Source organism: Aythya ferina (genome assembly GCF_964211825.1).
Source record: "Aythya ferina genome assembly, chromosome: 18".
Classification (NCBI taxonomy): Eukaryota; Metazoa; Chordata; class Aves; order Anseriformes; family Anatidae; genus Aythya; species Aythya ferina.
The window spans coordinates 11798384-11813659 of NC_140317.1; the positions used below are offsets into that span (position 1 = coordinate 11798384).

At 57.4% G+C, this 15276-nt stretch overlaps 1 protein-coding gene across 2 annotated transcripts in view; it reads right to left on the reverse strand.

Annotated features, from left to right (window-relative positions):
- Positions 1–224: 224 nt before the first annotated feature.
- Positions 225–15276, reverse strand: part of SLC39A11 (solute carrier family 39 member 11) — a 77135-nt gene continuing 62083 nt past the window's right edge. For both annotated transcript variants that reach the window (XM_084491850.1, XM_084491849.1), the window contains exons 8-10: positions 3266–3364; positions 2037–2195; positions 225–1901 (exon numbers count right to left, since the gene is read on the reverse strand). In XM_084491850.1, coding sequence (XP_084347976.1) covers positions 1823–1901; positions 2037–2195; positions 3266–3364 — 337 coding nt within the window. In that variant the 3' untranslated portion in view covers positions 225–1822. The remainder of the gene's footprint in view (positions 1902–2036; positions 2196–3265; positions 3365–15276) is intronic.

The window sequence follows — 15276 nt, forward strand, 5'->3', positions numbered from 1 at the left end:
CAAAACCCCAGCGAAACACACCCGTGGGTGCCTGGGTGAGGCATGGCACAGATGCCTTTCTTCATATTTTTCTTCTTTTTTTCCCTTCTCCATGCTTGCCTTCTGGTCGAGAAGCAGGAACTTTGAGAAGCTGAGAACCATTAAAGAAGAAAAGAAAAGCAGCAGAACGCAGGGAGGAGAAGACAAAGCAGGGATTTACTGCGTTGAAATAAATCAGTGCAAACTCAGAATTTCCCATTTATTGAAACCAATCACAGTAAAAAGGTCAAATCCATTGGCAAACAGTAGTTTTGTATCATTCAGAGTGACATACAAACGAAGTACAAATGAAACCCAACCGAAACGACGAACTGAACAGAAATGCATGGCTCTGACCGAGTTTACTCCAGCCTCTTCCCCCGGCTGCCCTCGTGCAGCCTCTCCAGCAGGACCCGCGCTGGCTGGCACCCCCTGTGCCCACAGGTACGGCCGCAGAGGGGCTGAGATGCAAGCAGCAGCCAAGAGATCCAGTTATGCTGCTGAAAAATCTCATTAACCCCTTTTTCCTGAAAATTTCCCGAAAAATGAAGCAGCCTTGGTGGAGGGCGAGGCGTGCCTTGCACCGCCCCACTCCTGCATTTCGCTCTCTACTTGAGCATGAAGCAGGTTCAGCCATGGCACGGCACGGGGAGGGGACAGGAGATGCTCCAAAGGAAGACAGCAAAGAGGCAGCCACATTAATGAGTGTTTAATTAGGGTAATTAGCTCCCACTGATGAGCTATCGCATCCCGATGCTGCTCGGGAGGACGAGAGTTTCTGGCACCCCGGGGCCCTCGGGGAGGTTAACTCAGCACCGAGCTGGGCAGAGGGGGCTGAAGAGCCCCCAGGGCCACCTCCGGGGGCTGCAGGAGATTGTCGGGGAGCTGTCACCGATTTGAAAGAGCAGCCAGAAAAAAGCAAATTCAGTAATGCCCCACGGCCGTGGGCCCGCGTGGAAATGCGTCCTGCTGCACGACAGGCACGGAGCACACCACGGGGACCCACACCTTGCCTTGTCACTGAGTGCCTGCTAGAAAACACAGAGGTTCTCCTCTCCTTATTTTTTTTTTTTTCCCCAGAAAACCCTCTTGGTATCGGACAAGCCACAATGCACTGGAACAAAGCCCTGCTTAGGAAATAAATTTAGGAAAAATCACTATTTTCCTCTAGCAGAGATACCAAGAAAATTCATTTTTATTTGCTTGGACTACTTGTATCCGTCAGAACAACTAAAGCCCTAAAACATTGCCCAGGACCAGCGGGATGTGTCAGACCTGCTGCCCCACAGGGTGCTGCACGTGTTGTCCTAGCCCTAATTCTTCCCCCTGCCTTCCAGGACCAGGGGTGGAAATTGAGGAGTTTACCTCATTAAACGCCTTGGGACGCAACCCTAGAGCAGCTTAAGCATGCGATGGTGAATTCCTGCCCTTCTGCAGACCAAGGATGATCAAAACCCACCTGACTCAGAGAAAACACCCCAGAGCTGAAGGAAAAGTCAAGCAGGACTTGCAGCCCGGCCCATGTGTCTCAGCCCTCTGGGGGAAACAGAAAATCTGGTGGCGAAAGGAAAGCAGGACCCGCACCGAACCCCCCACGTTTGTGCTTTGAAAACCATCGACGTGACGCTGGGGGGAGCAGACAGACCAAATCAGAGGGAATTAACACCAAACCGGATCCAAAAAAAAATAGTCATGTACAAAAAAAAAAAAATAATAAAAAATCGAAGAGGCTAAGGCGTGCCCAGTCCCCAATGCCACCACGGCCGCTGGTGAGAAGCCTTCCCGCGGGGAGCAGCGAGCTGCCCTACCCCAGGCCGACGTCCAGGGACATCATCACCACGAAGCCGAGCACGGAGGTCCAGGAAGCCAGCTTCCCGTTGCCACTGCAGGGAAAAAAACGAAGGGGTGAGCTCCTGGGGTGCTTGTAGGGTGGGTAAAGCACAGCTCGGAGCCTCGTCGGGGAAGGGAAGGGGTCTCCCGGAGCCCTCGGTACCTCCCCGTGCCGATTGGGGACTCACCTGGTCTGCGCCTCGGGGATGATATCGTCCATCACCACGTAGACCATTGCTCCGGCAGCGAAGCCCAGGGCGTAGGGGAGGAGAGGCTCTGCCACCACCACGGCGAAGGCACCGAAGACACCAGCCAAGGGCTCCACCATGCCGCTCAGCTGCCCGTACCTGCAAGGCAACGAGCCTGAAAGGTGCCACGCACCCCGGGAAGCCCCCCGCGGGGGGCACGGAGGGGTTGCAGCAGGGGGCACGGGGTCCTCCCCGGTGCCACCGTGTCCAGGAGGAGGTCAGACCCTGTCCTGCACAGACCAAGCCCCCTGGGTCACTCTCGACAGGGGATGATGAGAGTGATTTGAGCAAACCCCGCTGATTTTTCCAGGCTGGGAATTGAGGCACCATCCGGTTCCTTCCCCCCCAAAACATCTCTGCGGGGTTTGGGGATCCAGGTCGCAAGCAGGGCTGGGTCAGCGAGGAAAAATTTGCAACCAGCACAGCTCAGTCCCCAGAAGGACACCTGGCCACAGCCTCACTGCTCTCCCCCCTCCTCGTTTTCTCTCCTTCTGGGGCTGTTTTAATGAACGAAGCTCCCCCAGCCCAGGGGAGCTCCCTTCCAGCAGCAGCCCTGGTGCAAGTCCCAGTCCTGGCTGCGTTGGCCGAAATGGAGGGGGGTGGGAGGGAAAGAAAACAAAGCCCCCCCCCTGCCCTCCCATCCATCACCCGGCCGAGCACACGTGCACGGGCAGGAACGCGGCCCTGCGCCTGCAGAGTTCATGCCCTCGGCTTTTTCACCTCGGGGGAAAAGGAGAAAAACAAAGTGGGTTTGAAACGCAGCCCAGAGCGAAGTGAGAGAAAAACCCAAACCAAAACAAAACCCAAAAAATAAAAATAAAAATAAAAATAAAGACTTTTGGGGGCAGGATCTGGGAGCTGAGCGCAGGCACTGCTCAGCCGGCTGAGCTGGGCTGGAGCAAAACCACGGGGACCAGGGCGAGCTGGGGGCTTGGGGCTGAGCTGGGGGGCACCAGGCAGCACCCCCTGCTCCCCTCCCAGGCTGCTGGCAGGTCTGCAGCTCAACATCAGCCCCAGAAAACCCTCCACGTTGAGCATTTGCCCCACAAAGACCATGGGAAGAGGCTCTTGGCCGACACAAACCCATCCCGAGGGCACCCCCAGGCAGATGATGAGGGGGAGCTGCTCGCAGGGTGCTGGTCCCGTGGGCTGGGGGCAACTCTGCCTACCAGAACGCCTTCCAGGTGGAAAATCCCGCGCCACGTAAAGGCAGGCTGACGGCGAGGCCTTCGGGGAAGTTCTGGATGCCGATCCCGATCGCCAGGTTCCTGCCAAACAAAAGAGCACGCGTGGGGACCCGCAGCCCCCTCGGGTGGAAAGGACGGGCTGGGAACTGGAAAGAGAAAGGTGTGGTGAAAGATGTGCCTCTCTAATGCAAGCACAGCTCGCCCTGGGGCTGCTCGGGTGAATATTTAAGGTGAGCACAGCAACGCACGGGGCCGATTCTGGGTGCGGAGCGGACTGCTGAAATAAGGCGAGCTCTCCAAACGATGCTGGAGGGGTTGGGGGCAGCAGGGAGGCACCCCAACAGCAGCCAGACCCCAACACGGTTGGGAAAGGGAGAGGGGAGAGGTCTGTCCGTCCGTAACGTAACCCAGGCTGCTGTGAGGACCAGTCCTAAGGCACAAAAGATAAAAAAGCCCGATAAAGGGGCTTACACGGGGAGGCACGGCAAACTTGAACTGCTGCAATTAGAGCCCTGCAGCCCCAGGGGCAGAAAACACGGGTCTTGGAGGGTTTGAAAGCCAAGGGCAGCCAGGAGAGGTTTGGATGTTGGATGAGGATTTGTCCCTGGGGACCCCGAACTCGACCACCCCGGGGGGGCTCGGGCTGGGAGCCTCAAGGAGCCCCCGGCCCCTACCCAGCCCCAGCGGCGCCCTGCGAGGTCGGCGATTCCTCATCCAGCAGCTGAGAGCTCCCTTTGCTGCCCCAAACACTTGTTTCCCATTAGTAAAATAAGACTGGTGAGAAAAAGCTCTCCGGGTTGTTTAAACTTCTACCACGGTTTACAGAAGAGGGGAGGGGAAGGCGGGGGGGGGGAGAGGCTGTGGGTTTCCCTAAGCAGGACAGGCTACTACAATCAAAAACATTATTCAAGGCAAAGAGAGAGGGAACGGAGGGGGAAAAACATCCCTTTTAGAAAACACTGGGGCCGCTGTCTGTGTGCTGGTGTGCTTTTTTTTTTTTTTCTTTTTTTTTTTTTTTTCCCTCCTCCTTCCCTCGCCTTCACACAAAGCAGCTATTACCAGCCCCAACCACAACAAATTAATGGGGTGGGAGAGGGAAGTGTGAATGGAGGGGTCTGTACGGGAAGCAGCCCCGAGCTCCCCCCTCGCTGACCCCTTTGCTGTGGGGCTGCCCGGGCAGAGAGGCAGCCCCCAGGGGCACGAGGGAGGGAATTTAACCCAGGGGGAGACCCAGCAGGAGAAACGCAGCCGGGTGGGCTCGCCCCTGCCCTCCTCCTCCCCTCTCTGCCATGCACACCCCTTGGTGAACCCATGGGGGCTCCCTGAAAGCAGGAGCCAGCCCCAGCCCATGGCAGCACCGATGCCCACGGGGTCTGGGGCATCCTGGGGGAGTGGGCTTGGGGGTCACAGGCCTGCCTGGGGGAGGTAGAGGTGCTGGCAGGGAGGAAGGCTCGGGGAGAGAGGTGCTGCACCCACGGGGAGTGATGGTCACGCACCGCGGGTGCTCCGACCCCAAAAGGGACATGCCAGGGCGAGTTCACCCCCTTCCACCACCCCTCTGCGGGAAGCAGCCACGTGTCCCCTGCTCCAGGCCAGGTTTTAACCTGTTTTCCCAAAGAACATGGGTTTTCCCAAGGAATACAGGTGCAAAAACCCAAGGAACAGGGGGTGCAGGCATCGTGCCACAAGGGTGCCAGCCGTCGGGCGCAGACACAGCTCAAGCACGAGGCACTGCAGGAGGCAAAGGCCACCGGAGCCCCAGCACCTTGCCCTGGGACATCCACGGGGCAGAGAGGACCTTCTGGGCTCAGCTTCAGGGTGACACTGTCCCCATGATGGCACCGAGCCCCTCAGAAGGGCTCCTGCTCCCCCAACCCACGCTCCCCACGTGTCCCAGCCCCGCGTTCCTCCAGCGCTTCATAGCACCGCAGCTCTGCCTGAGCACTTCATGGATTTTCAGGCTCCCTGAGCCTTTCCCAGAGACACTAATCCCATCAGGATGAGAAGGGCTCCGTGACAACACGGGGGCCAGGAACACACAACCCTTCCTATTTGCTCTGCCTCGGTTCGCTGCACCAAGGGCACCTCCGCTCGCCGCTCCGGGGCCACCTCTGTTTGCGCAGCGCGGCGGCTCGGAGATGTCCGGGTGCTCGGGCGAAGAAACCCAGCTCTGATGCCTCAAGCTGCGAACAAAACCCATCCCAGGAGACGTTCCTCTGGCCCTCGGCCGCCGATCCGCACACACCTCACACCTCGGCAGCTCCCGGCTACGCGCTGGGGAAGAAAGCGAGGGAGTCGCATAAAGCTGCATTGTGCGCGGGGAAAACAAAGGCGTCCTTATGACGGAAATAGGTGGGGATTCTTGGAAGGCTTCCCCCTGCTGCAAAGAAACACATTGTAAAACAGATGCACAAAGGCAGCCTGCAGCAGGAGGGCCGGGGGCCGTGCCTCCGGGTGCCCACGGGGCAGCAGGACGCAGAGGAGGTGGCGAGGAGACGAGGTGCTTTAGCCCAGGGGGCAGGCACAAAATGTTTAGGGACATTGGGGTGTCTAAAAGTGGGGCAGGGGGGAATAACTGGCACTGGGGTGCGTGAAGCTGACCCTATTTTGTCTGATGGGTTGCCCGTGGCCAGCTAAAAGACGTTGTGCAGATGGGGAGGATAACCTTTAATGTACAAAGCGCATTGATCTGAAAATAGAGGAAACCACACCAGACGCTGGGGATGTGTGTGCTCCTTCTGCAGCTCCACCACCAGCCCCCTGGCCAACGCAGGGAAGTCGCTCGGGTGTCTCTGCCACCTAGGGCACCAGGGCCTCAGTTGTCCTTCGAAATACCAAGGAGCAAGGAGCCAAAACGTGTTGGGAACGCTCCCTTTCCCAGCACTCTGCCCCGGGTTCCCCAGCTGTGAAACGGGGCGAGCCCAGCGACGTGCCCCCTACCCCCTCCACCTGGGAGCAGGAGTGCCGGTCCCACGCACACCTCACACCTCTGCAGATGCCAGCAGAACCCAGCAGGGTAATTTTAAGGAAGAAAAGGTGAAATCTCGGGCACCAAGCTGAGTGTCAGTGAGGACCAGCTCCTCGTGGCAGGAGGGGAGCACCCGCGCCCCCCGGGGCCGTACCCCCGCTGGCTGCCAAGCGCCGCGGCACCACGCTGGGAGGCTCCAAGTTCACTTTCAAAAAAAAAAAAAAAAAAAAAAAAAAAAAGTTGGCATCTCCACATATTTGCAAGGTCAAGGCACAGAAAGCCTTCTATAAGCCTAAACCCTTGTTTTCAAGGGCCTATTCTTTTACAAACTGATTATGAAAGCAGGCTACATATTCTTAACAAGCCCCTTTTCACTCCGGCTTTCAATTCCCTCCAGTGTATAATGTGCATGTGTATTCTTGCATGGCAGGCCCTTACATACTGTTTTGATTGTTATCGTCTTGCCATGAAAGGGCCGATTGTTTTGGGTTCCCGAGATTACATCACGGCTTCCCACTCGGGCTGCCCGTCGAGGTGTTTGATCAGGGCTCGCAGGTGGGAAGGAGCCTGCGGTGAGCGCGGGGCCCTGAGCGTTTCCCCATACCTGCCCTACCTGTTCAACGCAGCTGCCTCGGCACGCAAGCTCTGCCTGGGCTTTCCTGGCGCCTCTCACGCGAGGCAGGGATGCGGCGCTGAACCCATCCGACACCGGGAACCCGGGAGCCCTGAGCTGTCCTCCTGGGCAGCACGGAGACGGTCGGGCTGGCAGCCGCTGCGTAATTTGCCGGTTGCGCAGAGATACGGGAAGGTTGGGAGTTATACGGGGGTGAAAGGTGGAAAAAATAAGTGCCCTGGTTTTAATTTGGAAGTCATCAGCAGAGCTCTCGGCCGACCCGTGCAAGGAGCCTCCCAAATGGCACCGAGGACGGGCAGCGAAGCTGAAAGGAAGCGAAGGGAAGGGAGAAGTGGCAGGGAATAATTTGGGGCACAAACCAGTGGAAGAGGCGCAGAGCTCAGGAGGCAGGAAAGGGCAGGACGGGCGCACAGACGAATATCTCAAACTAAAACCACAAAAGCACAAGAAAACAGGCCTGATTTTGATGGGTTACGGAGGTTTTGTGCAAACCACCCTGCCAAGCTCATCGTGGGGCTCTGCTCCAACACCCACGGGGCTCCCGGGGCTGCTCGCAGACACCTCTGCACAAACACCTGCAAGATAATTTCCCTCCTCGGAGGGCCAAGGAAGGGCTTTCACCACCCCGTGCGTGCACCCAGGGCAGTGACGGGCACAGCCCCGGCCCTGCTGGGTTTGTGACCCCCCCGTGCCACTTCTCGCCCCTCTTCCAAGCCCCCAGCCGGGGCTGTGCCGCACGGGCTGCGTCCCATCTGCTCGCCTGGCCCCCGGCCAGCCTTCAATACCCAGGGCTTCAATACCCGGCAAACATTTACAATTTTAGGAAATTTTTACCCTTAATTCATCCCCAAGGCACGCACGCCAAGTTCAAAGCCGTAAAACCCGCTCGCTCTCCTCCGAGCGCGCCAACCGGGACGTGAACTTGAGCTGAAGAGCACGAAATTCCTCGGCTTCCACAGGGCAAATCCCTGGTGTCAGGCAGAAAAGGGGAGGCAGGCGAAGGAGCAGGGCTGCAGGGAGGGGACACGGATGCCACCACCATCCCCTCTTCCAAAATGCCTGTTCACAGCAGGCTCGGGGACCCCCCGTGCCCCCCACGTGGCCGTATCCTGCAGACCTGGGATGTTCGAGGCCGCAGCAAAGAGCTCAGAGCCAGCCCAAAGCTTTTTCTGCTTGGTTATGGTCGGCTCGCATCCACAGCCCGATCGCAGCAGGGGGGTCCCGTTGTCTCGGGGCCGTTTATTCCCCTGGGGGTTGAGAATCTGTGCTCTTATCTGCCCGCTTATTTACGTCCCTGTTTGATTTATGAGTCAGCCTCACGCACGGGGTAAAAGTTCACGTCTCCCCCTACCCGCGGCGCACAAAACCGTGTCTCACAGCTCCGTGCTTTCCTGCTCTCCTCTCTTTCGCTGGGTTTTGACCCCAGCAGGGAGTGAAAACAGCTCAGGGAGGATCAACCCGCACCCAGCTCCCCTCAGAGCCCCTGTAAACCCCACCTGCTCGCTCAGGATCCTGCCCGCAGCACCAAACCTGACCCGGCTGCGGCTGCGTGCTGGCAAAGCGAGCAGGAGATGGACCTGGGCTCACAATTGCACTAATTCTGCTCATCCTGGCGGCGTGTAATGAAACTCAGGACCCAGCACAGCCTGCACCACGGACAAATCTCCATTTGCACAGTTGGGATCTACCTAGATAAAAAGTTAAAGGATGTTTGTGAGCAGCTCAGAGCGTAACTCCCCGGAACGACACCGCGGCGCTGCCGGGCGCAGCGTTGGCTCCTTTCACCCTGAGGTGCTCTCGTGTGCACGCAATGATGTTACACCTTCACACAGGAAAATGCCAGAAATAACCCGAGCTCGGCTCCCTGCTCCGCTGTGCTTTGGGAAAAGCAAAATTTGGAGCGTTTTACGGTTGCCCTTTCACATGCTGGGTGCTCTGAGCAAATAAATAAACGCTTAAGATCACCAAATGCTCGCTTCAAAGTGAGCAATCTGTTCTCAAATATGTTCTTTTCCAAAATCTCCCTTCAAGATTGAAGGAAAAGCATAAAGAAAAAGAAATTCAGCCCCAGGAATGGCAGAAGGAGGCTTGGGGCAGGCTGGGCTGTGCAGGACAGTGCAGCATCGGCCGCCTTGGGGCACCGCAGCTGCCCTGGCTCCCTAAATCCATGCTCCTTGCCATCAGCACCCTGTGGCACCCAGCTCATCGTGTGGCACCCAGCTCACCCTGCTGGGTGTTTTAGCCAAACGTCACCAGTTACCAGATGGTGTCCAGCCAGATGTGTCCGTGTGTCAGTTTGGGAAGGGCTGCAGAGCACCAGAGGATGCAGCACCCATGGGATCACCGTCCTGCAGCCTAGGGACGGTGCCTGCAAGCAGGGGGTGCTCTGGGGGTGGGTGGTGAGGACAGCCTGGGGCAGAGCAGAGCAGGGACAGGGCTTGGGGCATCCTGGCTCACCCAGAGCTCGTCCCCACCTGGGTTAGGGCTCTGCAGGGTCCTGGCCATGCCCCGGCTGCACCCCGTTAGCAGCCTCACGGAGCCGTTTGGCCCCAAAAGTTGAAAAACCATCACCTTGGGGCAAAAATCCTCATTGCTCTTCCCATCCCCGTGTCCCTGCTGCCACCCCACAGCCAGCACCCAGCACCCACATGCACCCATCCAGCTCCACAGCACCCTAAGGACGGGAATTTTGCTTGAATCTGACCCCCAGCTGACTGCAACGTGAGCCAGGGCCCCTTCCTCCACCTCAAAATGTTTGGTTTGGGGCTATTTTTAAATCCCCTAAGAAGACCCCAACACAAGACCTCATTAACTCTGTTTCACATAGCTCAGAGCTGCAGAAATGCCCACCCAAATTTGATTTTTTTTTTAAATATTCGTATAAGCACGCCCATAAATAAAGCGAATTTAATGATGTGGCTGCACTGATCGCGGGTAGGGCTAGAGCTGGAGGGAGATACAGACCCTTATAAAGGCTCTTAAAATATTTTTAAAAATTGAACACGCAGAAGCCGGGTGGTCCAAAAGCAGGGCTGGGATTAGGGCCCACCTATAAAAATTCCCCATAACACCTGCCAGTTAACATTTACAGCTTCATACAAACCCACCAACCCTCTCCCTTTTGTACAATTCCCTAAACCATCAGCACATCAAAAATGTGACATGGTGTAGAAATCTCAGCACAGAGCAACAGCTGGGGTGGCAGAAGCATTTGGGGGAATTATTTAATTTTTATCTTTGCTCTGTCCTCCAGTTCCCGTGCACAACAGGCTCGGCAGCCAGCGGCACGCACGGCCCCGATCGCTTACAGGGAACAAAAGCCTCGAGCACGGCGAGGGAGGGCGGACAAATTGGGTGAATAAAGACCCGATTCTTCCCCGCTGAGAGATGCCAAAGCCCAGCTCTGCAGAGGTAGGCACGGAGCTGGGTTTGTATCTCGCTCCTCGTCTCCTGGCCATCTGAAGCGGCGCCGGGACGGAGCTCGGTCCCTGGATGCGGCTGGGAACAGGCAAAGGGATGACAGACGGACAGACGGATCAATGGATGAGCTGGGCTGGGGGTAACGGGACCCCAAGGGTGCTGCCACCCACTGCAGGAGGCTCCTCGGCTGCTGGCTGCCCCGGTGGGGCTGTGGGGGAAATGGGGGATGGCCGGGGGATGGATGAGCACCGGGGGATGGATGAGCAGCAGGGGATGGATGAGCACCAGGGGAATGGATGAGCATCGTGTGTCCGTGCTTCCATGCTGCTGAGGATCAGCACCAGAAGCTAAGAGCAAAATTAAAAGCAGGAGCACGTTTTCTCCTCTCCCCTCCCCTGCAACATCGCCGCTAAAATGCACCGGGGGGGGGGGAGAGTGTGGAAAAGCCCCAGCGCGGCTCCTTTACGCAGCCCCAAAACCTGGAACTAAACAATTTACTAACAGATGTAGCCATAAAAGGCCCCATTATCGCATCTTGTACAGTAACAATGTCTTCATTCAAGTCGCTTCCCCTCCTCTGAGGGTTTATTTTTAAACCGTGCTGCTAAAGAGAGGAGCAGGCCACTGCGGAGGCAAAGCGCGAGCCTCTCGCTCAAAGTGAGCCTTGTTTGGCATTATCTTGATAAGATAAACAGGGATAATGGCTTTTTCTTCCTCTGCATTTTTCTTTGCCCTCTCTCGTGTATTTTAACGTGAGCAGGAACTGAACCAGAGCGCTTTGCAGATCAAAGCTGGGCAGAGCCCTTCACGGGAAGGGGCAGGAGAGCACCAGGTTTCCAGGCTTGAACCTGGGTTTGGGGTGGGAGCGGGGCCCTGACACCCACCCAGGGCCCCCCTGGGAGCAGGCAGCAGCTCCTGGCATGGCCCCAAAGCCGAGCATCCTCCGAGGGGCACCCCACAGGAGAGGGCACCCCCTCGGTCCCAAAGCGGGGCCGGGAAGCGCAGCGGAGCAGGCGGCGAGGCTCCCCGGTGGCGCTGGGGATTTGCTCTGTCAGGAGCCCCCGACTCCTCCCTGGGGCGAATTTTTGGGGAGTGAGTCCAGGCATCAAACAAGCCCTCCAGGCACAGCTTATGCAAGAGAGGATGACTCAAAGTGGTGAGGTATGAACACCTGGAGGGCAGGGACAAAAAGCACCGGGAGGCTGCGGGGAAGAGGAGGAAGGGAGGAAGCTGCCGGGAAAGGGAGCAGATACAAAGGAGCCCCCAGGTCTCCAGAGATAGCAAGGATGATAGCAAAGGACACAAAGGTCCATGTCATCCCTCAGGATTTGCTCCTACAGTGCCCACCAGGGGAGGAGAGGCAGGCAGCCACTGCACAGACCAACAAATACGGGTTGCAGAAGGCACCCGGCCCCACGAGCATCCTTCACAAGCAAACCCAGGCTCCGGGCTTTTGAAGGACCAGGAAAATGTTTGCGCTTTGCTCCTGATGCAAGGACTGGAAAATGAGGTCTCTGCTCCATCCCTGCGCCTCTCCGCTGCCGAGGAGCTGCTCTGAGAGAGGCTGAGCATGTTGGGAATAATCTGCATTATTCGTGCAGATTTCACTTCCCAGGAACAATTTTTCTTGGACGTAGGATTAATCCAGAACACCACGGTCAGTCTGGCTTCTGCCTATCACCGCAAGACCTCGCTGTGCCGCAAACCCAGCGCCTCGAAGTCCTGCAGTGCCTCCAAACAGCAACCGGGAAACTCCATCCCAAAGGACAAAAGCTCCTGTGAAAGGCATCGAGAGGAGCAAGAGAAGGGCGAGACACTGCCTGACACGTTTCACACATATTTGTAAACAGATCACCCTTGGGGAAAGCGACTGGAGCCTGCCTTGTCTTGCTTTCCAGCCAGAGCTCGCTTCCCAGCCAGCCGCTTCCTTCTTCTCATGACCAAGAAGCTCCTTAATATCTGTTTACAACAAAATGCTGTTTTCTGAAGGGCAGAGAGCTAGGAGGATTTTGCAGGAGGTCATTTCTTTATCTGCTCTGCTGCTTGGGCAGGTGAGCGTGGGGCATCTGTCCCGGCACAACCCCACGAGCAAGGGGAGCGCCCTTTCCGGACACCCATGCCACCTCATTTAATTAAGCTGAGATCTGCTTTGCTGCAAAAACCATACATTTGTGCTCCCAAAGCCTCTCTGCACCTTCACAGAGGTTGGGACAACCTCACCACCAGCACACTGAGCACCTCCCTGCTGCCACTCACAGCACGGGGCAGCAGCTCCCGAGCCCTCGCGGTTAATTAGCGGCGATGAGAATTGTGCCCGAGGAGCCACAAGGCACCCGTGCCTGCTCCAGGGACGCAGGAACAGGCGTCCTGTGTAGACTGAGAGGCTGCAGCAAACATTTTGGGGGTCACCAGCACCTTCCAGGCTTTCTTCTTCCCCAGAGCGACAGAAAGCTCACCCCGTTACGTCTCCGGCCAAGTCGGGAAAGACAAGCTCCCTCGGGACACCACCCCGGGTAGGTAACCACCGCTCAATAATAACCATATCCCTTCAGGACAGGTTCATTAAAAGGTGCTTAATGAGCATCTCGCAACAATTTTGTTTTGTAACCAGAGGCCCCAACGCGGTGCCTGGGGAAGGAGCAGCCCGGCTGGAGAATGCGCATTTGTCTCGGAGCTGGGGGGCCGTGGAATTCCCCACCCAGCCCCACCTCGCGCTACCAAAGGTGTTTTTTTTCCCCTTTAGGTGTTCCCGTGCACATCCTCCATCTGATAAAGAGGCCAGCAGCGAGGAGCCGACCCCACATTTCGATCCCACCCGAGCTTTCTGAGCTCCACCGCCGATCTGTTCATGAGCAGGAGCCAGAGATCGTGCGTGTGCGAAGGGCAGAGAAACACCCAGCGTGTCTTCTGCTGCCCCAGCCCACAATGATCCCCATTCATCCCAAGAAAACACAGTATTAAATTTTTGCCTGGTTTCAATCTCCGTACATTAATCAAGCCTCAGCTTTTTTTTTTTCTCTTTTCCTTTTTTTTTTTTTTCTCTTTTTTTCTTCCCAGCCTGAGAGACGCAGCGTGGGAGGCACGGGGCTGTCCCATGAAATAATATTTTCCAAGCCGCGCTCAAAGCCTGCCCGTCAAACCCGAAGCCTCCTTTCTGGCTGCTTTACCAGAGCTGGACAGGAAACAATCCGCGGGCACAACAGATCGAAACCCGGCCGGCGTTCCCAGCACGGAGCCGATGAATGGGAACCATTGTGCTGCAGGGGAGGGAACATCCCCGTCGGCATCGGGGGAAAACTGCAGCTGTCTGCAGCGCCTGCACACGCACACACGGGCGTCCTGCAGCTGCACGGGAGAGCTCCCGGAGCAGCTCGGTGGCACGGTGTTTCAGCAGCACCACCAGGCACTGCTCCCTCTCCTTACGGTGAACCCCGTGGGATTTGTGGGCTCTGGTGCTGCCGAAAAGGAGGGATCGGGACCTTCCCAAGGCGCTTGGGCTCTAACCGAGATGCGCTCCCCAGGTGATGTGGCCACGGGTGCCTTGTCCCCAGGTGGGTCCCAGCCCCGGCAATGCCCAGGGGACACGAGGTGGGGCACCCCGAGCCCTCTCCCAGCACTAAGCTCAGGGCACAAGTCCAAAACAAGGGGGCTGAGGTTCAGCTGAGAGATGCAAACCCACAGCAGAAAGCATCTCCCTGGTTCCTGGAGGTACCCGGCCTCGTCCTAGGGCAGTTTTACCCCAAAACATTTTACCCCTACACCATTTTTAACCTCTCTGACTTCTTTGCATCCCCAGCACCACGTCAGGACCTGGTGTCCGCACCGCACATGATAATAACAAAATATTTCAACCTATTTTTCACGTTTTTAGTCCTTTATGTACGCACAAACCTGCAGGAGCTCGGCTGTTACCACCTAGTGCCCAGCAGGAGAGGAGCAGCAACCGCACACAGACGGGGGCAGCTCGGCCACGGCTCTTCCCTGGGGTCCCACGGGGCAAACCCAAGACCCCCTCGCTCTGCCCGCGGGCACCCAGCAGGAACAGGGGCTGGAAAACGCTGCTGTGGTTCAACTTCTCTTCCCTTTTATTAAAAAAAATAATATTTTCTGGCACGAACTGTCCCTTGTGACTGGACTTAGCCCCGGGCCACGACAAAGGCAGCTTTCTTACCGAGTTTGAGGGCTGCAGGGCACCGTGGCCCCGGGGCTCCCATGTTGCAGCCCGTGGAAATGGGAAGAAGCCGTGGTGCCGGGCACTCAGCACCATCCTGCTGCGTGCAGGGGGCAGAGGGAGCCCGGGGAAAACCACAGAGGGCCAAAGAGATGGATGTTGAGGGCAGGGAGAGAAGGCAGCCAGGTAAGGAGCGCAGTGCGCAACGTGTGCCTGCAAAGATCCCAGCACAAAGCTCGCCGCCGTCATCTTTCAGCATCTCCGAGGTTTTCCAGCCTTAATAACCACCTTTCAGCCTATGTTTAAAATCCTACACGCCGACGACAATCAAACAGCACCGGGGCTGTGAGATGAAACGCCCAGAAGCTACGCCCCCGCAGAACAGGAGACGGGGAGGGGGAGCCCCCGGCACCCGCATTGAGGTGGGAGCAGCGACACCGCCCGTCAGGGCACGCAGCATCCCGAGGGATTTTCTCCCCCGGGGATGGGGTGGAGGAAAACCAGCTCCTGGTGCCCATTCCCCAAGGAATTCCCCTCCCTGCCAGCCCCAGCCATTGCTGCAGGCAAAACCCTCATGGGACGGGGGGCTGAGGGACCCCCAGCATCCTTTGGCTTAAAAAAAATAAACGATGGTCACTAAAGCAGGAGGTTTTGTCCTCTAAAATGCACGCCAGGGGCTTGGAGTGAGGGAGACCACCCTGCACCATGATGCCAGTGGATGGAGATGCCAGGAGCAGCCCCGGACCCCCTGGCTGTGACCCTGATACCAGCTGGCACAGCCCCGTGTCCTGCAGCGTGCC